Source organism: Rhea americana, unplaced genomic scaffold (assembly GCF_003343005.1).
Source record: "Rhea americana isolate MKP2758 unplaced genomic scaffold, rheAme1 scaffold_9, whole genome shotgun sequence".
Lineage (NCBI taxonomy): Eukaryota > Metazoa > Chordata > Aves > Rheiformes > Rheidae > Rhea > Rhea americana.
In genome coordinates, this window is record NW_028187088.1 from 10,062,838 (window position 1) to 10,090,509 (window position 27,672).

The window sequence follows — 27,672 nt, forward strand, 5'->3', positions numbered from 1 at the left end:
ATAGACCTGTCATGCTCCACTGACTGTAGAGAGTCTATAGACAACTTCTGAGATTAACCCTCCACCTCAAATGCAGGAATGGTTGGTATTTAGCACTGACGAATTGCTTAGAAGGCCTTGAATCAAAGATGTTAGCTGAGTGTGTGTTAATAAACTACRGCATAGAGAATAATAACAGCTATTGTTGTTATCATTGCTATTAAAAAAAAAGCAATAATGTGTATAGTTCTGGTTTAAAGAATGTTTTCCATCTTCCCACCTGCTTCAGGGACATGTGCCATAAAAGCTACAAAAGGGGAAAGTTGGCTGCCTTTTCTGTTCTTTTTTCTTCTAAGAGCTTGACGTTCTGCCTTTATTGGGCCATCTTTATTGTGACCCTAAAGTTGAGGTTGCAAAGGACTTGCTGTTCTGGGTATACACTGCACTGAAAAAAAAATTATACTGGTCTTTTTCTTCCCAGGCGGGTAGATAGAACACTTGCTTATTTAGGAAGCTTTCTTGATAAGACACCAAGTAGCACTGATGATACACAGACCGACTGAAACTCAACTCCTTACAAAACAGTCCTTATGATAGGGAATGTGTGTTTTGTCTTTGTAACACTCAGTTGTGCAGGCTGCTTGATAGACCTCTGTCATCAGGAAAAGACAATAGCAAAGAACACAAATTTTGTACTTCACTCTCAGCTAAAGGGAGCCCTGAGCCTGTCATTCCTTGGCTTTTTGCAATGGGAAGTATGCTGTTGAATCAGTAGGACTATCTGCAGCACATGAAGCAGAGCACTTGYGTAAGTTGTTACAGGACTGAGATATTATACATTTTAGCATCTTTATATATTATATCAGAAAATCTCAGGACATTTCTCTTGCATTCTCGGTTTTCATAACTTATAATACTTAACTTTCTTCCAAACAATTCCAATAGCCTGCATAATTCTCCTATAACCAATATTGAGTATCTCCTCTCTAGGCAGTGAGGGGTAGAATAGCTTGTAGAGAGTAATTAATTAATCTAAAAATTTAGCTAGCCAATGGACACAGAAACAAAACCAGGAAGAGACTTGGAAAAGAAAACAGATACAGGAATAAAAGCATAACCAAAGGACAAGAAAAAAAGGAAAAGAAATGAACAGGTAATTGAGGATTACCCGAATTCCTCATYATTCTATTCGTTCCATTAATGTAATTTAACATCTTTGCTCTACTCTTGGGGCTTAATCATCTCTCACTGAACACTCATTAAAAGCACTATTAACGTATATGAGCTGAGCATAACAGGGCTGGGATTGTGGTTTTCCCACTCCTTAGCTGATAGAATAATTTAAGAAAAACAAAAAAGTGATTCTAAATTCTTCATCTATTACCCATTATTGTGTCAATACTATAGAGGTTGAAATAACTACATACTGAAACAAGCTCCTTTAGAGAACTGTAAGTATGGGGAATTTGGGGAAGAGAGACTTCAGTATGCATGAACCAAAGAACCATCTTCTGCCAAAACTATTTTCTGGCAGATTTCTTCCTACAGATCACAACTCTTCCTGAGTTTATAGAGATAAGGGTTTCTTTGGCAGGCAACACCTATGGTTGATAGAAAATTAACACCATAAAGAAAGACCACTATGAATATTTGGAATTCATTTAAGAAACCTCAAAAAATCCCCTAYAGTTTCAACAACAAAATGAGGACACCACACTTCTGTGTATTAGTTTATTTAATTCTTTATCGCCACTACGAGCAAGTAAATTATGTTGATACAATTGGTAAACATACATATTTGCTAAGGCCTCCCACAATCCCACAGAGCTAAAGGAAACATTAAGGGATGTTACAGGATTAATGCTTTCATTCTACAATATGGATATATGGCTTTCATACAAGTTTAAAAATATTGAAAAGGTAACACACTACTAGCTTACAAAATCAATATACAAATCGGGAAAAAAAAGGAAAAGGAATAGGAAAAGAGGGTAACTTATGAGAAGATACCGTATAGCACTGGTTTAATAGATATATACATAATTAGCAATTCATTGAACATGATATTCAGGCTTTGTTATTTTAATTTTCATTCCTTTTTATGTTTAACATCYGAACTACAAGTATCAAGAGAATTTTTTATTTGCTCTTTTTATTTTCTTTGCTTGTTCTTTGCAGAAAAAAAAAGCTTTTTTCTCTCTAGGCTTCTATATTCACACTTAACTGAATCAGTTCTTCCCCTCTGAAGTTTTAAACAAGGCCCTTCCACGTACTCGGTGTGACAAGAGAGCATCACTCTGATGCTATCCTTAAACTGCTGGGCTGAGGAGCGGGCAGAAACCTAGTTCTTCATCTTATATACTGCCCTTGTGTAACACAGCAGAGGACAAAAAAAGCACTTTCCCTTCTGCTTTAGCTTTAAAACATGGCAGTATAGTTATGAGACATATTTTGAGTTATGGATACACTCTATGTTATAGAATTTTGCCTCTCCATATCCGGATATATGTATATATTGATATGTGTGTATATATATAGATAGGTAGTACACATTTATGTATATTTTTAGATAGATACTGTTTCTGATACTGAAATCCTCATTAGGTGGTTTCAAGCTCCAGCAGCAGCAGTACTAGCCTGCATTCTGCTTCAAGCCCCCTCAGTGACTACAACAGCCTCTGGAGTAGCTGTAAAAAAATCTAGACGAACCATATAATTGTAACACAGGCAGTGTAATGAACRATGCATTGAAAAAAGGTTAGATAGTCTCTTGTTGCCAGGCAGTTAGGATAAGGGAACTCAAACAGCGTAATTAATTAAAAGAAGTTGGCTATGGGCTCTGCAGGAACTAGATATTTTCCTAGCTTTATAGCATAGACTTTAATGCCAAAGTTTTTGTACAATCCTTAACTTTGTATGACCTTCCAAGATTGGAACACTTGGGGAGTCTCTGTCATAGCTCATCAGTAAAATCATAGATAGGACACACGCTTTCAGTTTTTTCTTAAAGAAAGGTATAAGAAAACTGTACTTGCTATAGGTACCTCAATCAGGAATTAAAGGCTGTAAGATTTGGGTTTTGAGCTGAGTTTTGAGCCATCTGGCACTTTAAGATACTCCACACTTAAATGGCAAACCACAGAAAGGGTCAAGGGCTTGCACAGCTCTCACCAAAGAGATAATGACAGGGAACATAGTTGAGTTCTCATGTTTTCCTTCAAATATCWTGGCATTGCTAGGGTCAGAGGGCCTAGGCCACAAGGCAAACGGACATTTTTGAAGAATGGCAGAAGAGGAGCATCAGGGGAATAAATAGATATGGTATTGTTTAGTTTTGGTTCATAAGCACATAAAAGTTTTTTGCTGCTTAAACAAAATTATCTAGACCTTCTCCAAATGAAAACACCCATGGGGTGGAAGAGGCTGTCTCCATGCCCTTCTTCTCTCACTGTTGCTAAAGCTCTATGTGCCATTTCTCTTCCCTTTAATCTGACAGTAAAAGAAGATGTAGTAGGAAAGGATGCAGCTTCTCGCCACTGTTTACCTAGCTAAGGGGCTTTTCTGTTTGAGGGCAGCCCCTCTTTCATCACTGCCTCTCCTCTTCCACCAAATCTGATGCATGTCAATCCACTAGACACCCTAGGCTGATCTACACAACAAATGTTTTACCAGCAAACCTACCACCCTCCTAAAATATTCAGAGAGTTTCTTTGCTTTTTCTTGTATTGCCTTGTTCATTCTCATCTTTTGATTCACAAGTTGCTACTAGTTCTTTTATTTTTAATTCTAAAAGGACACAATGAGAAGTGACTGGTAGTAAGCGCTTGCTGGGGTTGTTTTGCAACCAGCCAGCCAAGAGTGGAAAGCATATCCTCTAACAGGAGGAGGAGTTCAACAGTGTCTCCAGAAGTTTGGGTGGAAAGTGGAGTTCCTTGGCAGGATTGACAGAAAAATTTTGAATACTATCAAAATTAGTGGTAAATTAAGGGTGAAGGCAGGCAGTAGATATAGTATGTCCCCTTAGAAGAGAGAATGCAGTCAGAAGTTCAGAGAAAATGATGTTGAGGTTTAAGAAGATTGAATATAAGATACTTACCATCATTCACATACTCTTTCCCCTTCCTATAAGTATTTGGGAGACACGGAACACTGTTACAACATGCTGACATGATTCACCTCACCAATATTTCAYTTTAGAAAAGTGGCAGATTTATATCACTAATATTGCAGAGGGATTTCAGCTGCAACTGAGAACAGAAAATATATTTCTACACAGAAAATATCCTTGGAACACCTAGCTGGATTATTCCTCACCATCACCTCTGATGTTAGACTACAGAGCCTCAAAGAAAGCTTGTAATTTGTTAAGGAATTCCATTAAACAAATGGGAAAGCTATAYGGTATTTATCTTTAGATGCTCCTTGCTAACAATATGGTTAGTACTAAGTTTTTTATAACTTATAAAAACCTCTCATAAGGTACGTATTCACTTCCCGTAGTTCATTATAACAAATGCTCTGCTGTATTACTTGAATTGTCCATGACCACACGCCAATTGATGAAGGAYAAGATATACACTAAGATGAAAGAAATGTTTTATGCTACCAATATCATCATAACTTGCAATCCTACAACAGGAAAGATAGTCATACTACTGCTTCCTTTTGMCACTACCTCCTGGTGGACATATTCTTCTGAGTTTGGAATGGGACTCTTCGCTTCTCTGCRTTTTAGTAATCCAGCCATCTCTGCTCAAAGGAGAAAGCAAAAAAAGTTTGTAACAAATGATCCCAGTATAGTATCCTTCTCTTCTTGAAAAGGGCCCCATGAACTATGCTACAGCGTCTTCTGGAAAGTTWTATAATTATTGTTCTTACATTTCTCCTTATTCTTCTCCCTTGAAAAGTAGCACATTCCAGAAAGTCATTATGGAGTTAGAAGATCAGAATTGGTGGTTTACAACTTAGTATTTACCTGAATGTACAGTACMTTTCTTCCCTTCCAGGAACCCTGTCCTAAAACATACTTTATGCAATAGTTTTGTCTGTTAAATATGTTAAGCTGACAAGTAAAGATTCTCTTTCAATCTGGACATCTTTGTCAGGAGACATGTCAAAATGAGAAAATGCCCCARTTCCCAAATACTGATTTGAATCAAGACATAGACAGGCCTCACTGCTTAGGAGAATGGTTCAGCCTACTTAAGAGGCTCCAAACTTCYCTAAACTTAAAGTTGCTGCAACCCAGGGTCTGGATGCAGACTCATCCTTAGGTGATGAACATCCYTCATCCTAACCCTAACCCTCAATTCAGAGAAACTTTGTGTTGTTTGGTGTGACATTCTTTTATGCTCATTTTCTATTATAACAGAGAATCACTTCATGGACAAGAAGGAYAAAACATAATTCATCTGAAGCAGCAACCCCCTTTGCAGTATCAGACAGGCTGACCTCTCAAAAGAAGGAGAGTAGAAGATTAGGAAACAAATAAGGAGGAATTTCTGACTAACTCTGGTGGAAATTTTGAGCAAGATGGAGCTGGAAGAAGATTTGTTCAGACACTTGCCTCTTGCTTTCTCAGATAATGTCACTAGTGAAGCAATTACTCCTGTTCTTCTAGGAAAAGAGAGTTACTTCCTTTCAGAGCTGATCTGACTGACCTATTCCATTTCACCTTCCTCCGTGTTTGGCTATGAAATTACTATTTATCTCTTCAGTCATAGGCACAGCCCCTCCGGAACRCTTTCTACTGTTTTCTTGGATATTTTCTTCATTCTTTGTAAAGCATGACMTATATAACCCAACTATTGTTAACAAGAAGATACATTGTAGATCCAAACATCCATGACCGGGTAGTACAGAGGAAGTGCTCTCTTATTTCACACCTTTGCTCCTTGCACTSTTGTGCTTTCTTCTGGTCCAAACATGGATTTTGTTTGTTTGTTTGCTGTAAACTCTTTCCATGGAGTGCCTACACTTCTGTCATAATCATGAAGACTTGACTGGTCTCCTTCAAAAACTATTAGGAATGTTCTTTTAACAGCCCAGATGGGCAGTTAATCATAAGGGCCAGAAGTCACAGAGGATGAACGTACGCGAATATATTTTCTTTTTACTCACAGAAGCGGAAATCAGAAGTTATGTCTGAAGGTGTGCTAAAAGAGAGTCAGACTGTTGGTCTCAGCAGCATTCCCAACCCCTGCCAGCTCCCTGTGAAACAGGGACTAGATTAATCAATGTAATACAATGGTGCAACAGTGTTTTCACTCRAAGTTGAACCATTTTAAGTGAACTGATGCAGCATTTAGACAGACAAACCTTTGGTAAGTAAAAAAGCTTCTTCCTGCCTTCACTTCAATCAGACTTACCAATCCATTAGCTTAAATCTGAGGCGTGAACACTAGTATACCTGATTTGGCCATGAACAAACCAAATAGCACCCAGAATCACCCAGATCTAAGCCTTTGCAAATGTCAGCTTGAGAAGTTATTTGGGATTTGGTCATTGTATGTCCACCACATGTTGGGGACACTTTTAACTATACCACCTGCTCAGATATGTTTAACAGTGTAGTCACAACATGAAAAGTATCAACAGAGACTGCAAAACTCACCCACAGAGAGTGGGAAATTCTTCTGTGGMTAGCTATCTTATGCTATGTATAGCTTTGGCTAACTGATTTCAGAAGGGCTTGGGAATGTCTATAGGAGGAGTTGCCTCATTGTGAGTTCAGATCAGTGGTTCCCTTTATGTGAGCAAAAACAAGGCAAGTTTTAGAGTATTTTTTGCACAGAAAAGGGGAGTATGAAGTTAGTCTGAGAAAAGACTCTCTGCCATGTCTACAAGCTATATGCCAAAAGATCAAAACGCTTTACTCATATGAATGTACCTTGCTGCAGCTTCACTGAAGTCAGTAGACTTCTGCAGGAACATAAGGGAGCCTATCAGCGAGCAGGCCTGGGACCTATACAAATGGCAGAGAGCTTAGTTCCTGCCATTGAAATGTAAGATTTAGATTTTAAAAGTAATGATTTTGAAATTAATTTGGGCACTGAAATCCCTTAAGTTTCCTCTAAGGAGACTGGGCTGAACATTATTTGTAAAACAATCCTTTCTGCAGATCAGCCCTTTGTCAGATCTTTTTCTACTTTGTGACTTCTCTCAGGACTCATAATTATTTGAAATATTCAGGTAAAATGAGGCAGAATGAAAACCAGCTGTTTATAATTTTTCTTTTTCTTTTTTCTTCCTTCACAGGCTTTTTTTAAAACAAAATTTCCACAAAATTATTTTTAATTTGGSTGAAATTTTCCAAAGCTGTTTTGTTTACGTTAAAATGGATGAAATCAAAAGATACTGTTCTGTTATTTCCCTTCTGCTTAACTAATAGAGAAATAAAAATTAATTTGATTCTATTGGTTTTAAGCCCCCACAAATTATCTCCTTCTTGGTCAAAAATATGAACTATCCTAGGCAGTTTCCAAAATGATTTCTTCTGTTACTTTCCACCAGAGATACTTTCTGTTTTTCAACCAGCTATAACTGAATCAACAGGAAGATTCCTGCTGCTACAAAAGGGAATTGGGTCAGGCAGAATCACAACTCTTTCAACTAGATTTATGTGAAAAGAGTATTCTCCCTGCTGGCAAAATAAACAAACAAAATAAAACATTTTTCTGCTTTTGCAGATAAAACACAAGCCTCTATCATCCACCACGGTAAAAAACGGAGAGTATTGCTATCATTCCACTTTGAAAAAAAAAACAGTCTTCTTAGCCTACTTCAAAATCACGAAAATTTAGGACTCTGCCATATCCAGCCATTGAAAGAAAGTATTTAAGAATTTTTTACTGCATACAAGAAAAATATGGCCAAGAAAAGAAGCAATGCTACTAATTTTTTGCCCAGAAATGGTGGCATTTTGGAATGAACATTCACAGCACATATAAAAAAAAAATTCTTTGCCTGCAAATACTCAACAACACGCCCTCATCTTTTCCTTAAACAAATGATTTCATACAGTTATCCAGATGTAGTATGAAATTAAGAAACAAAATCTGTCTTTTTCAGACAAAAGGTCCAATCTTAAAATATAACTGCATCCAGACAGACCCCTCAGTCCACACAGGGCACCACTGGCTTCAGCTGGGCTCTGCATAGGTTCAGGTTCTGCTTGCATGGAGTAATTACAAGATTGAGACTTACAGCAATATTTGAGAAAAAATGTTTTTAAAACTTCTACATTGTTCAATATACAATAGACATAAATTTCTAAATGAGTTTGGAGTCCTTTATTGCAGGCCTCTAAAAAAAYGGTGTTAGGGTTATACATTAAAAACACTAAAGTAATAAAAAAAGATTTTTTTTCTGTATGTCTGCTTGTTTCCTTCTATTGTACCATTAAGCTATAAATAATTTTAGCATAAAATGTCTAAGTATAAATGAAACTGTTAACTGATCATGTTTGCTGATGTCCCTTTCTCACACTGCCCAAGTTGGCTCTATTAATCCAGCATCTTCTCTTGTTTCTTGCCTTCCTTTTTCTTCTTCTTGGATTCTGTCAAGATAACAATAATAATGACCACAAAAATTAGCATGTAGCAGTCACTGAAATACATTTAAGCCAATACCCATAAGAGAAAAAGTTCTTTCCCACCTCTCCCCTGTTTTCTCTGTGCATGCAAGTAATTCTGTTTCTTCATTCTGAATAGGGAAAGAGAAAATAGAAGGAAACAAAAAACACAAGGAATGATTAAGGGGCTGGAAAAGATGGAAAGGTGAGTTTATGTCCAGTTCCAAACCCTTCCTATCTGAGTGGCTGACCCTGTTTGGCAGGCAAAGCATTGTCTCAGGATCTTGGTTCAAAAAAATAAAACAGCAAGCAGCCCCTGGAGAAATGGGGTCACRGCTCAGCGGAGAGCTGGAAGAAAGCTTTGCACATGCTACCCATACATACCCCTCCCTTGCTTCCCTTCTACTTCATTATTTGTCTTTGGCTTCCTCTGAATGTGAGAGCAAATCCAGAGTGAGGTGAGAAAGCTCACCCGTTTCTTCAGCATTGTCAACCCTTCCCCCTTTTGTTTGGAGCAAACACCCATGTGCACTTGAAAGACAACTGAAGTTTYGCCTAGAGCCATCAGAGTAGAGTTAGCCCAGACAATATGCACTGACAGGATAAGGAAAGGAGTAGGGAGTATATGTGCTGCTCTGACAAACTTAGGACATGTAAGGGAACAAGGCGATGGTAGAAGYGATATACTACCATCTGCAGTAATTTCCACCATGGCAGAAGTAGAGGAAATACAGATAGAGTAGGTTTCCTCTATAGATAGAAGAAATTCATAGAGAGGCCTAGCAAATTAAGATAAACTAAGGGGATTAAGAATTACTCTTCTATCACATATCACCTTACAATGGAAGAAATAACAGCTCTCACTAGGTGCATGAATAAATCCTCATGGATATCGCCACAAAATTCAGCACAATAGATGCTTGAGAGATGGAAAGAGTTCTTGTGAAGCATCTTTCCTGGAACCCTAACAGCAAGCAAGGAGTAGATCCACGTTTGCCTGAACCCAAATTGTACTGACAGGCATTATTGTCCATTGAAAGATGCTTCTACTTCTTCCTTCTCAGGAAATGGAAAAAGGGGAAGGGAAAAGGGAAAAGGATCCATCTCAGGTTAATTAAAAATACCATAGTCAATGAGGAGACAACCACTTGGCCCTTAATAGGGTAATATGATTCTTTTCTCTGACAAGTTTGTGTAACACAGACAGACAATYGAGTAAACTTCACCTCTGGTAAACCAGCTTAATTACATTAAAGTCAAAGGAGCTATAATGAATTCTTCCAGCTTTGGATAGACTCAGAGTACTTTCAGTAGAAAGCAGACATATGTTCTTACATTTCTTGTAAGATTGTTGTTTTTCCTGTTTGTTAGTTTTTCAAAGTAATAATTTTTTTCTTCAACTTCTTAAATGAGACAAAAATTACTTTAAGTAATCTTGAAATCCTTTAATCAATTCAAAATAAAATACTTTTTTAATGTCTTCAGTAGCATAATCTGTTCTAAAATCTATTTCCCTTAAAAACTGGGTTTAACATTTAAAGGAATAACAATATTTCAAAATACAAAGTAATCTGTTTTAGTTTAAAAATGTGAAAATGAAAATTTGAAGACTTTCTTTATTTCCACATATCTGTGTATATGTGTGTAGGTGTGTGTCATGTACATATGAGTGTGTGTGTGTGTGTGTGTGTGTGTGCATGCACATGCATGCGGCCTGGAGTCATTCACAGAATCTGGCACTATTTTACAAACTGTCACTCAAAAATGTCATTTTTCATTAAGTTAAAATTTTTTTTTAGTGAAAGCTTCTTTTCTTCTACTAAAYGTATGTCTCTCCTCTTACCCTCTTCGAACTCTGTCTTCCTCTAATCTTCCTACTGAAAGCTAAAGCTATTGGATTAAGCAAAGGCACTGTATCACAGACTCCCCTGGATTCTGTATCGATTGATCTATCTTTCTTTCTTTCCTTTTCTCTGAAAGAAAMAATGACATTTTATCAAACTGGCTAGTTCTGGAATTTTTAAAATCTATTCAGGCCCAGGGCAAGCATAAACTATGCACACTTCAATAAATTTACAAAGTAGACATATGAAYGCATGCTGACCACTAATAGTACTTCACTGAAAGGAAGAGTATGTACAATACACAGTAGCGGTGAGGTCACTTGTTACCAGGAGAAAGTTTTGTTTAGAGGCTGTTGTGTGATCARACTAGGTTCCTATCCTCAAAGACCATCTGCCTTGCACTTGACTTGAGGAACCAGACAGATCACTGTTTATTCATTTGTGCTTGGCTGCACTCTGCCRTCCTTGTGTCTGTATCTGCCTCTGTTAGCTTCTCCATCAAAAAGAAAAAGCAAAATCCTCTCCCTTATTTACCTTGTGATAATCTGCATATCATCCAAACTGCCAAGGCTATCCAAAGAGACTCTGCTTCCTACATCAGTGGAGTAAAATTTTCCTGTCTGGGATGTAATTATGCTCATATGAAAGGTATTCACAACACCACAGCTTAATCTTTCAGAGGGAGAATAAGCTGTATTGATGTAAAGCACATTTACTGTATAAATCAACATGCACCCTTGGACTTTTGAAACAAAAAAAAAGGAAAAAATAAAACAGCTCAAGCATTTTCCACCTCCTAGGCACTTTTGAAAATCCTATCTCAGACAACAGTATCTAGTTAGAGGCCTATGAAAATGTTGCTCTTTGTACTCTGATAGTCCCCAGTACAAAAGTATGTTCATAGCTACCCTTCATCTGTTTGACTGTGGCCAGGTTATGGACTATAGTATCTCCATGGCTAGACAAGTAGAAAACTGCTTTAAAATCTACTTTATTCATGTTTTGTCACTGCTCAGACATCAGCTAAGTGTCTGCGTCACTCAAGGCTTCATTGTTCTCATGTCTGTTTACCCCACACTGTATTTTCAATTTGTATGGTATCACAGAATCACAGAATGGCTGAGTTTGGAAGGGACTTCTGGAAATCATCTAGTCCAACCCCCTGCCCMAGCAGGGTCACCTAGAGCACATTGCACAGGATCGTGTCCAGGCAAGTTTTGAATAACTCCAGAGAAGGAGACTCTACAACCTCTCTGGGCAACCTGTGCCAGTGCTCCGTCRCTCTCACAGGAAAGAAGTTSTTCYTTATATTCGATGGAACTTCCTGTGTTTCAGTTTGTGCTCATTGCCTCTTCTCCTGTCACACAGCATCCTTGAAAAGAGCTTGGCCCCATCCTCTTGACAACCTTCCTTAAGGTATTTATAGACATTGATAAGATTCCCCCTCAGTCTTCTCTTCTCCAGGCTGAAGAGGCCCAGCTTTCACAGCTGTTCCTCATAGGAGAGATGCTCCAGCYCTCTGATCATCTTTGTAGCCCTACACTGGACTCTCTCCAGTAGCTCCATGTCTCTCTTGTGCTAGGGAGCCCAGAACTGGACACAGYAGTCGAGATAAGGCCTCCCCAGGTCTGAGTAGAGGGGCAGGATCACCTCCCTCAACCTCCTGGCAACACTCTTCCTAACGCACCCCAGGAGACCACTGGCCTTCTTGGCCACAAGGACACATTGCTGGCTCACGGTCAACTGATCAACTTGTCATCCACCAGCACTCCCAGGTCCTTTGCTGCAGAGCTGCTTTTCAGAAGGTCAGCCCCAAGCCTGTACTGGTGCCTAGAGTTATTATTTTTCCCTATGTGCAGGACTCTGCATTTGCTCTTGTTGAACCTCATGAGGTTCTTCTCCACCCAGCTCTCCAGCCTGTCCACATGTCTCTGAATGGCAGCACAGCCCTCTGGTGTATCAGTCACTCCTCCCAGCTTGGTATCATCAGCAAGCTTGCTGAGGAGGCACTCTGTCCCTTCATCCACATCACTGATGAATAAGTTGAGCAGAACTGGCCCCAGCAATGAGCCCTGGGGCAAACCACTAGCTACAGACTTCCAACTAGACGGTGCCGCTGATGACAACCCTCTGAGCTCTGCCTTTCAGCCAGTTCTCAATCTACCTCACTGTCCACTCACCTAGCCCGCACTTCCCGAGCTTACCTATGAGCAGGTTATGAGAGACGGTGTTGAAAGYCTTGCTAAAATCAAGCTAGACAACATCCACTGTTCTCCCCTCATCTACCCAGCCAGTCATGCCATCATAGAAGGCCATCAGATTGGTTAAGCGCGATTTCCCCTTGGTGAATCCACACTGACTACTCCTGATCACCTTCTTTTCCTCCATGTGCTTARAGATGACATCCAGAATGAGCTTTTCCATCACCTTTCCAGGGATAGAGGTGAGGCTGGCCAGYCTGTAGTTTCCAGGGTCCTCCTTCTTGTCTTTTTTGAAGACTGAAGTGACACTACCTTTCTTCCAGTCCTCAGACACCTCTCCTGTTCTCCACAACCTTTCATATATGATGGAGAGTGGCCTAGCAGCAASATCTGCMAGCTCCCTCAGCACTAGTGGGTGCATCCCATCAGGGCACATGGATCTCTGGATGTCAAGTTTGCCTAAAAGATCTCYAACCCAATCCTCCTCAACCAAGGGAAGTCTTGCCTTCTCCAGATCTTCTCTCYCATCTCCAGGCTCTGTGATTCCTGAGGGCTGCCCTTAGCAGTAAAGACTGAAGCAAAGAAGGCATTCAGTAACTCTGCCTTCTCTGTATCCTTTGTCACCAGGGTCCCCACCCCATTTAGCAGTGATGCTGAAAGTATGCTATCACATCATCTCACACAGCCACACAGGGATCCATGTCACCCAACTCACTATATCTGCAAATATATCCCTTTCATGGTAGCCAGATTTGACTGAAAGGGTGGCCATGCAATYAGTGCCAGTAGTGATGCCATGTGAGAAAGCCCTGACAAGCTCAGAGTACAGTGCCAGTTATCTGAAAACTCAACAGTCTTACTTCCCAGACGAAAATCCCATAGACAAACTGCATCCACTATGTCAGTTTATTCAGATTCCTATTCCACRTGTGAAGACTACCTGAATTCTATTCACCTTAACATGGGATGCAAAACCTTCAGTTCAGCATATTAAGTAAGAACAGCCATTTCTCATCAGGCATTCTAATGTGGTCCCAGCCTGTCTTCAGGATTTATAATCATCTGTTAAGTAATGTCCACTGATAACAGCCTCCACAACAGGGAAGCCACTATACCACTGCATCCACATCTCATTGGCCCTGCAGAGCAGCTTGAGCTCAGTGATGCTCAGCATTGAGTCAGAAAGAAGCAAAAAGCCACATGGTGAATACTGATTACCCTGAACTGTACATTACCAGCATCCTGGCTGAATAGCAGCCTCCTTCACTTCACCTATTCGATTAATGTGAAATTTGGAAGGAAAATAGCCACAGACTCCATTTCCAGCTCACCTGAGCATTGCCTACAGATATGTATTTGCCACGGACATGTGCTAGCAATAATATCCAGGGTGATTATGATGAGGTACACTGAACAAATGAGATCCAGCTGCATACCGGTCCAAGCAGAATTTCAACCTGAAGCTACTCATTGCATCATTTGCTTTATAGCAAAAATGGTACAATCTTTTTAGTGCTAAGGCAGACAGACACCAGCCTGAAACACCCCTATGAGCTACCTGTGGTGGAGTTCATGGTTCTGTAAGAACAGAACAAACAGGAAGGAGGATCACAACCTTGCCTTCAACAGAGAAGACTTTAGACTGTTCAGGGATCTGCTTAGAATCTCACGGGATATAGYCCAGGAAAGACGACAGGTTCAGGAGAGCTAGCTGATTTTCAAGGATCACCTTCTCCAAGCTCAAGATCCTGAAATGCAGGATATCAAGCAAAGGCAGTAAGCAGCCTGTATGGATATTCTTGACAAAACTCAAACATAAAAAGGAAGTGTACAAGAGGTAGAAGSAGGGACAGTGTGCCAGAAGGAATATAGAAACGCTGTCTGAGCATGCAGGAATGGTTTTAAGAAAACCAGAGCCCATCTGGAGTTGACTCTGGCAAGAGACATGAAAGGCAACAAGAATGGCCTCTGCAAGTATACCAGCAGCAGAGGGAAGACTAGGGAAAATGCAGCCCCACTGCTGAATGTGGCAGGAGATCTGGTGACAAAGATTTGAAAAAGGCTGAGGTACTCATTGCCTTCTTTGTCTTGGGTCTTTACTGGTTTGATCTGCTTTCAGGATTCCCAGACCCAAGACCACTGGGAAAGTTTGGAACAAGGAAAACTTACTCTTGGTGGAGGAGGATCAGGTTAGGGAATATTTAAGCACACTGGGACATACACAAATCCATGGGACCTGATGAGATGTACCTCCACAAGAACTGAGGAGGCTGGCTGATGTCACTGAGGCTACTCTAGTGTCTTTGAAAGGTTGTGGCAATCAGGAGAAATTCCTCAGGGCTGGAAGAAAGCAAATACCACTCCTATCTTCAAAAAAAGGCAAGAAGGAGGATCTAGGGAACTACAGACCAATCATCGTCACCTTGGTCCCTCAAAAGGTGATGGACCAAATACTTCTGGAAGCCATTTCCAGATGTATTGAGGACAAGAATGTGATGGGGAGTAGTCAGCATGGATTTATGAAGGGAACATCATGCTTAGCCACAGCCAACTATGATGAGATGACTGCCTTGGCAGACAAGGGATGAACAGTGGATATTGTTTATCTCAAGTTTAACAAGGTTTGTGACACTGTCTGTCATAGCATTCTTGGACAAACTGATGAAGTATAAACTAAATAAGTGAGTAATGAGGCAGACTGAACTGCCAGGCTCAGAAGGTTGCAATCAGCAGAGTCTAGCTAGAAGCCAGTCACTGTGGTGCAGCATAGTAGTGGTGTAGTCTCAACCTAGAGGTTGAAACTAGCTCCAGTATTTTTTAACCTCTTCATTAAGGACCTGGATGATAGAACAGAGTGTGGGTTCAGGAAGTTCTTGCAGATGATACAAAAACGAGAGGAGCGGCTAGTATACCAGACGGTTGTGCTGCCATGTAGAGGGACCTCCACAGGCTGAAGAAATGGACTGACAGGAATCTCACGAAATTCAAAGGCAAAGCCATGCACTTGGGAAGGAGTAATGCTGTGAACCACTACAGGCTGGTGACTGACCGTCTGGCAAGTAGCTTTGTAGAGAAGGACCAGGGGTGAACAGAAGTTAAGCATGAGCCAGCAATGTGCCCTTACACAAAGAAAGCCAACAGCAGCCTGGGCTGCATTATGCAGTGCATTGTCAGCAGATCTGTTCGTTAGTGCCCTAGACAAATTGTCATTCTGCCTCTGGCATGCCTCAACAGTCACATTGGGGAAGGCAGTAAGARGAGTAGCTTTATCTTCTCCAGTTTGGATGGGCCTTCCTTTAAATCAAGGAAATCCTTAGCTAACCACTTGTTTTTACCACCCTCGGGCATCCCTGCAGCAAAACTGAAGAGTGAACTAGGTATGGTCCAGAATATTAATAAGAATAGTTAAATTGTCCTCAGTTTCTGCCTGTGTGAGGTTGCTGAGCAGTGCTCTTGCACAGCTGGAGGCCAGGATCTTGGATCAGGATATATGCAAAGAGTAAGTTCAGAATACCTCACAATTCCTGGAAAACAGCAGTCAAGCACTGCACAGCCAACTAGCTCCCTCCTGGAACCCAAAGTACTTCCAGCCAGATACAAACACCCACATAGCTCTGTACAAACAGCCTTGCACAAGCAAACTGTGTCAATGTAAATGCACTTGATTTTCCAATTATTCATCACCTCTACAAAAGCTGGTACACATAAGAATTATTCACAGGATTAAAGGCCGTATGGTCATGGATTCTCAACATCTCCAATCAGTCCCTCTCTGTTGGTTAGGACAAGATCCAACAGGATACCCTTCCTTGTAGGCTCCTCCACCATTTGTGACAAGAAGTTATTGTCAATGCATTGCAGGAGCCTCCTGCACTATTTCTGCCTTACTGTGTAGTCCTTCCAGCAGATACCAGGGTGGCTGAAGTCTCCCAYGAGAACCAGGGCCTGTGATTGTGAGGCTACTTCCAGCTCTCTATAGAAGGCCTCATCGACTTCCTCTTCCTGCCTGGTCAGGTGGCCTGTAGTAGACACCCACAACAGTGTCCCCCATGTTAGCCTGCCCTTTGATCTTTACCCATAAGCTCTTGACTCACTCTTCACCTACTGCTAGGCAGAGCTCAATACATTCCAGTTGCTCTCTCACATAAAAAGCAACTCCACCACTTCGCCTTCCTGGCCTGTCTTTCCTAAAAAGTTATCCATGGCAGCATTCCAGTCATGTGAGCTATCCCACCATGTCTCTGTAAYTGCAATGAGATCATGGCACTGCAACTGCACATAAATTTCCAGTTCCTCCTGTTTATCCCCCATGCTGCATGCATTGTACAGGCATTTCAGAGAGGTAGTTGAGCATTCCGTTTTCCCAGGAGGGATGCAAGGGGATCCCCCATAGCTGTGTCTCATATGCACATCCCCAGATGCATGCACCCACTGGAGGCATCTCGACCTGAGCTGTGTTTTGTTGACTACCCTCTCTCTATAACTCTCTCCTTCCCCCATTGTTCCTAGTTTAAAGCCCTCATTACCAGTCTGGCCCTTTAGTGAGGTGGATTCCATCTCTCGCCATCAGCTGCTGATCTTCAAACAGGGTTCCTTGATCATAGAAACCAAAACCCTGGTGCCAATACTTGTGATGCAGCTGGCTGCTAACTTGGAAAAACCGTCTACTCCTCCCCTCCTTCCCCCTCATTGGCAGGATCGAGGAGAAGATCACCAGACCTTTGACCACCATCCCAAAAGCTCCGAAATCTTGTTTGATTGTTTCTAATTTGCCCTTGGTATCATTAGCACCCACAAGAAAGAGMAAAAGAGGGTGGTAGCCTGACCTGTGGACAAGCTTTGGCAGTCTTTTGATGACATCTTGTATATGAACACTTGGCAGGCAGCAAACCTCTCTAGACAAGATATCAGGTTGACAGACAGGTGCCTCTGACCCCTGCAGCATGGAGTCACCCACAACAATCACTAATTGCTTTTTCCAAGTGTTCCCACAAGGCACACGGTCTGTTGGCCCYGTTGCTTCCCTTGAAGTCTGGCCTGGCTCCTCCTCAGCCTGGAGGGCACTAAATCACTTCTTCAACAGCAGGTCTTCAGGAAGAGTAGGAGCCTTTCTCCTCCCACAACATGTGACCAGGTTCCAGCCTTCTTCTACAGTGTTGTGATGTACTGTTTCATTTGGCACAGAGCACTCCAGCATCTCCTGTACTGCAGGAGACTCCTGGAGCAGTACAGCCTCTAAGAATGCTCTATCTCCTGCTCATTTTCACAGATGCTATGCAGTCTACTGACTTTCATAACTCCTTTACCTGACAATCATAGAATCAGTAAGATTGGAAGGGACCTCTGGAGATCATCTAGTCCAACCTCCCCGCTCAACAGAGTCACCTAGAGCATGTTAGCCTGGGTACAACTCATCAACAACAGTACCGCTTCTGCAAGAGAGCTGACTGTCAGTCCCAGCCTTCTGGGGAGGCCCCAAGCAATCCCTGCAGCCTCAGACCTGTAGAGCTGCATCAGTTGTCAGAGGGTTCGTCTGGGTCAAAGTTTCTTACATAGCTGATGCAGCARCTCCAAAAGCTACAGGCAAATGTTCTTTGCAGCCTGTCATAACCACGCTTGAGGAAGTGGGCACTGCTAATATAGGCAACAAAGATGCCTTCTTGCACCTTCCTGTGCACCTTCCACCATAACTGCTGCATCTGTTTCACTAGCTCTGTTAGCTGCACTCTAGGCCTGGCTCTTATATAGGCCTCTCCCTAGCACTGACTCACAGGGTGCTTGACCCACCCTAATCAAAGGCCACCTGGATCAAATGCCCCAACTCCCTCTAATCAGGGGCAACCAAGAGAGTTTGTTAGTGGCAGCTCCACCTAGTTAGAGCTAGGTGCTAGAGCTTCTCCCAGAGGTTAAGGCCTCCTGAAGTTGTTCTTATCTAGCTCCCCTTTCCTGTTAGCAGAATCACCCTCTAGTTCCACAGGGGTTAGCAGAAAGCCCCACAATGTCTAACAAGGTCCCCCAAAGTTTTAAGCAGAGCTCAGAGAGCACTGGGTAAACTGCTGCCTCTGTTTGCTTCCTCTGTTAACTGCCAAACTGAGATTAGTAAATAGTTTTTTTGGTAGAAATATTTTATTTCTGATTTACTGTGAATAGGGACCCCAATTTATTTGTTTAGCTTTTAAAAATCAGACATATGCATTTTCCACTTGTGTTTTTTGCCTCTGCCCCAGAGGGGATCTGATCTTGGAGCAAGGGGCATAGCTTTGCTTTGATCAGGGTGCCACACTGAATAGTTGCCAGCAAAACTTTTACAGTAAGCACAGATAGAAGAAAAGATAGATAGGTGATGGAAAATGAGATGGAGGGAGAAAGAAGTAGGGGGAAGGGAAGGGAAGAGAAGGGAAGGGACAGAGCTTTCTCTCCATGTTGCTGCTGGGAACAGTAATGAGTGTAAACACTTGCTGATGGTACATCTTTTATCATAGTTAGTCCCACAGCTTCAGGCATTTTCACTGCTCAAGGGCACTGAGTAAGGCCAAGGAGGCTGGACTGCTGCTGCAAGCCAGGAAAATGAGACAATGAGCATGTAAGAGCACTGGCACACATGAGGCTATTTAAACTTTCACCCACAAAGGTCTGTATTAAACACTAAGAGAAACTCCTGCAGGCACAAGAGGGTTAAACAAGAGCATTTGTCACATCCAGTTTTTCATCATTTGGGGCAACACTGAAAAAAGAATCTGAAATATAAAGCAGAGAATAATAAAATACGAAGGCCTAGGTTTCCCATGAAACTTGGCAAATTTTTGCTTTTCAAAAATACTTGTAAAAGCTGCAGAAAATAAAAATCCTGAATTTTTAAAACTACTTTTTAAGAAGTATTTCTTTCTCCCCTTCTTACATGCATTTCCTGCTCCCTGGAATCAGGGCTGTGTCAATCAGATAAATATTACGTTATGATCTGACAATGTGTTCAAATTATTCACCTAAACAGTCTAACTTCAAAGGTACAAAAGCAGTCTCAAGAGAAACAGTAGTGGGAAGCCTCTAAGAAACATAAGGAAATGGAAGTAGAAAAAACACCATTAAAAGATACCTAAACATTATCAGCTTAGGGTTGTACTGGCAGCTTACTAGCAGCTTGAGGCTGGTCCACACTGGTAGCCAATATTTTATTTTCCTTATATTGCTTACTCTTGTTTTAAATTCATAACAAAAATTAATTTCCTCAGGTTACAGCATCAAGGAACCGAATCATGAAGATCTGTCTCAGAGACTAAAGCTTCCAGTGAGTTGTACGTCATCTTGAAATAACAAGCCTTGTCCTCAGACTTAGCACGGAGCACTGGGAAACACAACTAAACATTCAGAACCCAGTCTTACCCCTCCAGACCACTATTTCTCCTCTTGCTTCTCCTGTTTCTCAGCTCTATAAAGGATAAAGTATTCATAGCAAAACTGTCTCTCACAATGTTTATACAGTGCTTAGTACAATGGCACCCTTTTTCAACTTGGGCCTCTGGGCACTCATGCAAAAAAAATAATCATCATAATAGCAGCAATAATAACAGCAAGCGATGCTGTTCCCACTGGACAGTCACTGCTAGTGTTTGCCCTGCAGAGCTCAGAGCACTGTATTTCACTGCCATCTCCCACGTCGGTGTCACAGGCCATTGCTAAGAAAACCAGCCTGAAGCTTTAGAAGAGAAAAAAAATTGTCTTTCAAGTTTTTGTTTAACTTTCACAGCTGTTTCTTAATATGAGAAAATCCCTCATTTTTATATCTAATTAGTTTGAGCAGATCCTATTATTCTGCCTCCTGTAATACTAATTATTATGCTAATGGCATGCATGCACAACTAATGAGTTACATTAAAGATGGGGAACTCTGCAACCTACAGAGGGAGATACAGCATAGATGTGATGCCAAAACAGGAGATACCAGCATCTTTTGAATAAAACAAAATCACAGTGCTAATAAGTCATTCCTTCTCCTCTTACAACTCGCCAGCTACTCCTTAAAAGCAGGTAAATCTATTTTGTTACTGCACAAAGGCAAAGTCGAGGGAGGGCACCAGAGAAAGAGCAAGCTGTCTAACATGAAAAATGGAGGGGGTCACAGGGGGCCCTTTTTTTCCAGTGTGGCACCCAGTTTGTCTGAGCAATGAATAGCTTCATATTAGGTAAGCAATCCATTCAGACAATAGCACCATCAGCTCCTTTCAACAACCAGCAGCCAAATCACCCTGCCAAAATGCAGGAAGATTGTTCTGGCAATGCACTGATATGTCCTGCCTGCAAGCAGGAATCAAGGCTGCCACTACAGAGCCCTAAAGGCACCTACTGTATTCTGCTTCTGGCATCAAAGTAGGGATAGGATATATCCACTCAGTAACAAAAGTCCATCTCTATGTTTTCACGTCAAACATCTAAGATGACATAGGGTAAATTAGTGCCAAACACTATCTTAAATCCATTGAGATTACTGAAGCCAAAACAAAGACCATGGTCAAAGACTGTAGTTCAGACACTTACCTTGAAGTAAATTGTCATGTTCTGCTTACCGCAGAGACTGGGAAAAAAGGGAGCAACAGCTACTAGTCAGAGCATGTAGCTGAGAGTCAGCAGCTCCTAGCTGAGTGCCTGGATCTGCCACTGATACTGTGTAACCCTGGAAAATCATTTAACCTTTCTGCCTTTCAATTACTTCTTTTATTTAAATTTTTCTTCCTCAGGTCCCAGGAGTGATATAGGAGGATTAGCTAACTGTTGCCTGTTCCCTAGATAAAAGACAGAACGGAATGCAATGTATTTGTATTGCACTAACCTCTTAAGTCAAGTACTTCAAATTATGTGAAATCAGTAAAAACACACAGAGCATAGTACTTCCTCTACTGTAGGAGTGCACATGCCTTGTCAACGACAGAGAATTGCACTGACATATGGCTAGACTCAAATTCTACATCTGACCTCCATTACAGGAAAGAAATTATGGCCATTATTAGCTGCCTTAAGGTGAGCAACCTTTCAAAATACTGGATGCTGCAGGATGCAATCTTTGGATGCAACTCCCATTATTAAAGACAATAGAGGCTGCAAGCGGTGTGAATGTTTACCAACTCTAGCTGGAATTGTTTGCCTACATGGTAAGGACTGAGCTTAGCCGGGGTAAAGTAATTCACAGATCAGATATACTATAAATTGTTGGTAAAAAGAGAATTATAAAGAAGAAATAAATACAACTGGGTGCAAGAAGTTATTTGAGAAAAAGTAGCTGAATTAAAAAAAATAGCTGAATTTAAAAAACAATGGGTACCTTGTATCTTAATCAGAAGAATAAATGGCTACAAGTACAATAGAGATTGAGAAACAGATAGGAAGAACCAGAGTGACATAAAGACGAAGTGAAAAAAAGAAAGAAAAGCCTATCAGGCAACCCAGCTCACTAAAAATAAATTCCTTCTTTCTCAGCAGCTAAAGCAAAATGTTTCCAAATCTTGACAATACCCCATTCTTTTACTTTCTGGTTGGCTGGAACTTGAAAAATCGTYGATCAAGTTTGGGTGGCCCTGAAGTAGGCCAGATGGAGCTTGTCGGCAGTGTTTTCTGCTCTTCAGTACAAGCTGGCCATTAGAGCAGCTGCTCCACGGAAGTGCCCGATTCTTTCGCATCTGTCAAGATAGTTTAGGGAGACCTTGAACATCCCTGGCATTGCAGATATTGATTAGAATATGCAATTATGTGTGTTAGAGGAGATGTGGCTGCCTCTGCTGGGATTCTGTGATAAAAATTATCCTCTCATCCTTTCTAGCCTTTGAGACATGTTTTCTCATGCCCTCATTTGTGTACTAAAAGACATAAACCATAGTGTCTGGGATATCATGGTCTTATGGCTGACAATCTCTCTCTCAAAACGCACAAGATTCAAGAACATACTATAACTTTCATTCTGATATAGCTATACACTGGCCTAGTAGCCCAGATCAAGCTGTTGCCATCCAATCTGAGAACACCTCAGCAAAGCTATGGAAAAGAGCACTCATGAGAAATCCAGATAAGCTTCAAATTCCTGATTCACCATCAGCTGTTCCTTAAATTCAATATACAACAGATTTGCTCTAATAATTCTCCTCTTACAAGCAGTGAGCTCCAAGATGTTTAAGTGACTCAGCCTACAATCCAAGTCAGCTGCTTGGAAGTACTAGCCAAAGACAGAATTCTGAAACAGAGCAATTGCCGATGAGGRAAAAAAAAAGTTTTTAAGAAAAGTTATCCAATACGTAAAATTAGTTTCCAGAATAATGGGAATGCTTCAAGACCACTTTAAGGCTTTTCCATGAATGCTGACTAATGATAAAACAAATCCTTAAGAACTCCTAGATCACCAGTTTATCAGACAGTCATTGATTCCTAAAGTTAATGAGCATCTCCCAGTTTAATTTAGCAGAAGTTTTGTTGCAGCTTATAAAAGTTCCTGTAAAAGCAAAATATACTTCCATCAGCAAATCTGCAAAATGAAAACCCTTGGGATTTCTCTATGGCTATACATTTCCTTTCGATTTAACATAGATCAACCTCTTAYGAAAAAAAAAATCTTCTTCCAAAGTAGTTAGGTGAAAGTGGGGAGATATAGGCTTCAACCTATGAGCAAAGTTGCTGCATGTAACTGTTTGTGAACTGGAAATATGGATAAGCCAACAGGAGARCAGCAGGATGCCATCAGTTTATCTGCATTATTCTCCAAGAGCAGAGAATATGAGGAGGAAGTTCAGAGACCGAGTCACACTACAGAAATGCGTCAGGTGAAATTCGATACACAATATGTCATTGCACTACACTAGAAGACATTATCTGACTTACCAACACACCTTSTTGGGCTCTTAATTAACTGCACTAATTCATTCTTTCAAAAAATAAAACTCAGGGACAATCATGAAAGGCTCAGCTAAAGATATCTGCTCCATRTGCAGCAACGATGAAAAAATATTTWGTGAGTAAGCGTATTACACTTACTGAGTGTAATGATGAATAATAAAGGAAACACTACAGTGTTATTTTTCTTTTTCAACACAGATCAGTGCTTGGAATACTGTGTACAGTCCAGTCACTTGATCTCAGAAATACTTTAGCAATAATAGAAGGAATTTAAGTAAGTCCAGKAGGGAATATTCTTATCATGGATAAACTGTCATGCAAAAGAATACYTACAAGCCAAAGGTTTTAGCTTTAAAAGCAGGCAAGTGACAAAAAATAACAAAAGACACACAAAACTAGAGTTGACTGGAGAAGCTAAATGGGGAGCTTTCACTCTCCCTAGGTATAATACCAAATCAAATAAAAAAGCAATGTAATAGGTTACAAACATAACCCTAATAAGCCTAGTAAAAGGAATATTTCAAAGCAAATTAGTCATCAAAATCATTAAAATAAATCTTTACTAAATATACTGGTATTTTTCAGTGAAAATAGCTTTGTTGAAATGTTCTCAGTCAGTTCACATCTCCTTTTGGTACTCTYAACTTGTTTTTGTCAAGAGATGTACTCAGTGATGCTATTCTTGAAGAATATGCTAGTCAGAAACATAACAGTTTGGTGGAGGAGTACATTATTTTAATGAATAAGACCCTCACTTACTACTCTCTTGCCAGAGATAACAAGTGCTACACAGCCACCGCCTTGCTATTCTAAGCATTAATTAGCACGTACAGGTCCAGTTGCATATAAATACAAACCTTATGCAACCGTGTGCCTCAGAAAAAAATGCTTCTTCCAAATAAGCTATCATATGCTTTTTCTCTTGTAATCTTGAGCCACTGATGTGAGGCTAGCTGTAGGTGAAAAGGGAGCCAAATATGCGCCTGCACTCCATTCCAAGTGATCAAACAGTAAATACATTATATATCTTTCTTCAAAGAATTAAACTGGGTCCTATTGTAACTACAGATTGAATGTGGTTAAATTTTTCCTCCACTTAGACCCAGGTGGGAGGGGCTATCCTCCAACCTGTAATTTCTTTCACCCGAGGAAAAAAACAGAAATGCAGATTCTCACTCCCACCAACATTTCAGCATTTAGCTCTTTAAAATAAAGTTCAGCAGGGCACAAAATTTGATACAGTATTAAACTCATTGACCTAAATTCTTACTCTAGTTCCTACCATCACTGTCAATACACTGTCCCATGTAGCTCTTATGAAGTTATACCCAGATTCTTGTCTCAAGTCTATAATATGGATTTCTTATCTTTAGCTTAGGCCCTTGACAGATTTGCTGTGTTTGACTTCCACACGTGCTACTCCTACTAATGCCAACAGCAGATGAATGAGCAGGTGGCATGAAGGAAGATGCTATAAGATTTCTAATGCAAATCAGGAAAGCAGAATTTCTGCTGAGTGCTTATTATCACAATCTACATTTTTACCTATTTCTCTGTTCACATTCTTTCAAATCAAATGAAGATAGGTTTCTCATTTAAATTGCACTATATGTTTACTGCAGTTAGTCACAATCCAAAGTTTCAAGTCCAACTGCAACTCATTCATATCTAGACCTCAGCTGAAATTGCTCCAATTCAGCACGCTCTACTGAGATGCTGCCTTTAAAACTGTAGCTTGAAAACTTCTCTATACTATCCAACAGCACTGCTCTCACAGAACGATCCTGCATCAACACTCAGCTCTGTCTGCCTCTTTCCTCTTCTGATGGCCATTGATAGAATATACTGACTCAGCAAGAGCCGAACAAGGCAGACAGCTACTCGTGGCTCAGATGGCAGCAACCTTTTGGCACCACAATAGGAAGATTCATTCAGTAAACTTTCAACTGCTACTTAGGCGTGGAAACTTACTCCAAAAAAAAGAAGAAAGAAAAAGAAAAAGATGCCCTTCCCCAACCTAATCAACAATAAAAATCACAGAGTTCATTCTGTACTTATTCCCTTTCAGTCACTTCCATCTCCAAATGAAGATGTTATAGCTACCAACTCACTAAAGTCAGCTAGTCTCTAAAAATCTAGTTGTATCCTTTCTGCTTCACAGCTTGTTGTTATCCACATAAGTTCTAGACTCASTGCTTATTTGATAACTCCATGGATGATGTGCAAGGAAAACCAGTTACAACTGTACTGACTCCAAAGCAACTAGATGGGTGCACTCATAAAAAAATAAGCTTGCAATCTAATCAGATGTGTGTCAGACTACACAAGAAGCACAGGCCACCTGCAAGTACCCCTCAAATCACTAGTGCACCAAAGTCTACAGTTTGAAAATTGCTCGTCCAAGCTCCACTTGTCACTCCTAATCAAATAYATCTATCTTTATAATAATCCAAATATTCAAAGCCAGGTATGTGTTTAATCTTGGCTGGTTTTCATCAAACAAATGCCAGGGTAGCATAGCTACATCACTTAAAACACATTACTTCTGTATTTCAAACAACATCTTACAATTTCAGCTCTTCCTAGAAACCATCCTACATACATCCTGCTGCTGCAGCAAATGTGTACATCAAAAGCCCTTGATGGTTAGAAATAAAATAAGTTTGTCCAAGGGATACTTGGAAACACAAAAGTAGTGACAAGGCCTGTATCTGTCTGTGTGCTTGGAATTACATTGCAAACTGCAGTGAAATAAGACATACACATTCCCTACTCTCCTTCCTGTTATCCTCTCCCAGAATACATTATAACCCAAAGCATGCAGAACATTCACACTCTCTTTCCCGTATTCAGAGCATTACATCCCTTCATTAGCACTTGCCCTGAAGGAAAGCAGTCCCTTTCCAACTAGTCATTATTCATTGCCAAATACAACCTATATGAAAGGTATGTTTATCTTGCAAGAGACATTTTTGCGTGCTATTATTGGTTCATATCAACAAATGAGTCAGAAAAAGCATCTTTACTCTGAAGATCTAGTGAGCATCAACAAACTAGTAGCAGCGCAAGTGGTCTAAGTTTCAAATTAGGGCCCTCTAAGCTCACTTCCTGTCTGTCAGACTGCCATGTCTGCACAACTCAAGAATGTTGTCCTCCTGACAGCTGGGAGATTACACACAGCAGCACAGCACTGAGGGAAGACAAAGTACAATCTCTTCTGTACTACTAAGTTTCTATTGAAGTATATGGGACATCACAAATCCAGTGATTTAAATGAACTACTGCGTAGCTGTCAGTAAATGGAATTTACCTTGAGGTTTGGGTTTGGTAAGCTTCCCACAGGGCTTTGAGATTGTGACAGTCTTCTGGCAGTCAGCATTATGAAGGGCTCTCTTTAGGTTTCCAGTTCGAGTCTTCAAGGCAGTATTCAAGTCACATTCTCCCCAGGCCTGGAACTGGTATTTACACTCTGCTGCAAAAAGTGAATACATGGCCATTTTTAAAACAGAATGACCAAGCATGAAACAAGAAAGTTATATGAGTCTAATAGGAAATCATGGACTGTCAGTGAATATAGACAGAAGAACCATGGAACCGAAGAAAGAAACCCCAAGACAAATTTAAAGAGAAGTTACAGGGATAAATCTGTCCCCTCTCCAAAAAATGCTTTAAAATGAATTCTCTGGATTGGTATGGATATGACATTATTGTCATATAAAGAAAGAAACATGCAACTATGCAATTACAAAATAGATAGAAAAAAATTAAAAAACAATGAGATATGTTGTTTGCATTCTGTATGGCCAATACTCCATTCTTGTGATGTCAAAGGGTGGCAAACAAGGCTTAAATAGTTTCAAGAACATATGTGCAGCAATGAACTCGTCAAGTCTGGAAGTGCTTCACTGATTACCTTGGTAAGGTCATGATCATGTCAAAGTCCTATAAGCTGTTTACCAGAGAAAAGGTTAAGTTTGCAAGAATAATCAGCTCTGACTCCTGGATAAACATCTTGTCCCGGACAAGTCTGACATATCTTTCTGAACTGTATGGACAAAGTACAATGGTTTCGTTTATTCCTTTTAATGCACACATTGGTGGCTACCCACGCTCCCTGCTACAAACCAAGTATTGTAAGGTCATGTAAAGACCATGGTACCCAAAGTACAGATTCACACCTGTGAAAGAACAGATGATGCTTACA

General features: G+C 40.5%; 1 protein-coding gene and 1 long non-coding RNA gene across 6 annotated transcripts in view; one reads left to right on the forward strand and one right to left on the reverse strand.

Annotated features, from left to right (window-relative positions):
* Positions 1–597: 597 nt before the first annotated feature.
* LOC146584859 (uncharacterized) lies at positions 598–20,051 on the forward strand. Of its 3 annotated transcripts, XR_014898133.1 has the most exons (4): positions 598–787; positions 6,102–6,302; positions 8,691–8,756; positions 19,826–20,051. It is a non-coding gene; the product is annotated as an uncharacterized LOC146584859 (long non-coding RNA). The 3 variants fall into 3 exon arrangements; XR_014898135.1 differs by lacking the exon at positions 6,102–6,302; XR_014898134.1 differs by lacking the exons at positions 6,102–6,302; positions 8,691–8,756.
* PTN (pleiotrophin) overlaps positions 1,697–27,672 on the reverse strand; it is an 86,493-nt gene continuing 60,517 nt past the window's right edge. For 2 of the 3 annotated variants that reach the window (XM_085324113.1, XM_085324115.1), the window contains 2 exons: positions 26,779–26,940; positions 1,697–8,536 (listed from right to left, as the gene is read on the reverse strand). In XM_085324113.1, coding sequence (XP_085180239.1) covers positions 8,484–8,536; positions 26,779–26,940 — 215 coding nt within the window. In that variant the 3' untranslated portion in view covers positions 1,697–8,483. Of the gene's footprint in view, positions 8,537–8,635; positions 8,683–26,778; positions 26,941–27,672 lie in introns of all 3 variants that reach the window. The other variant, XM_085324116.1, reaches the window with a different exon arrangement.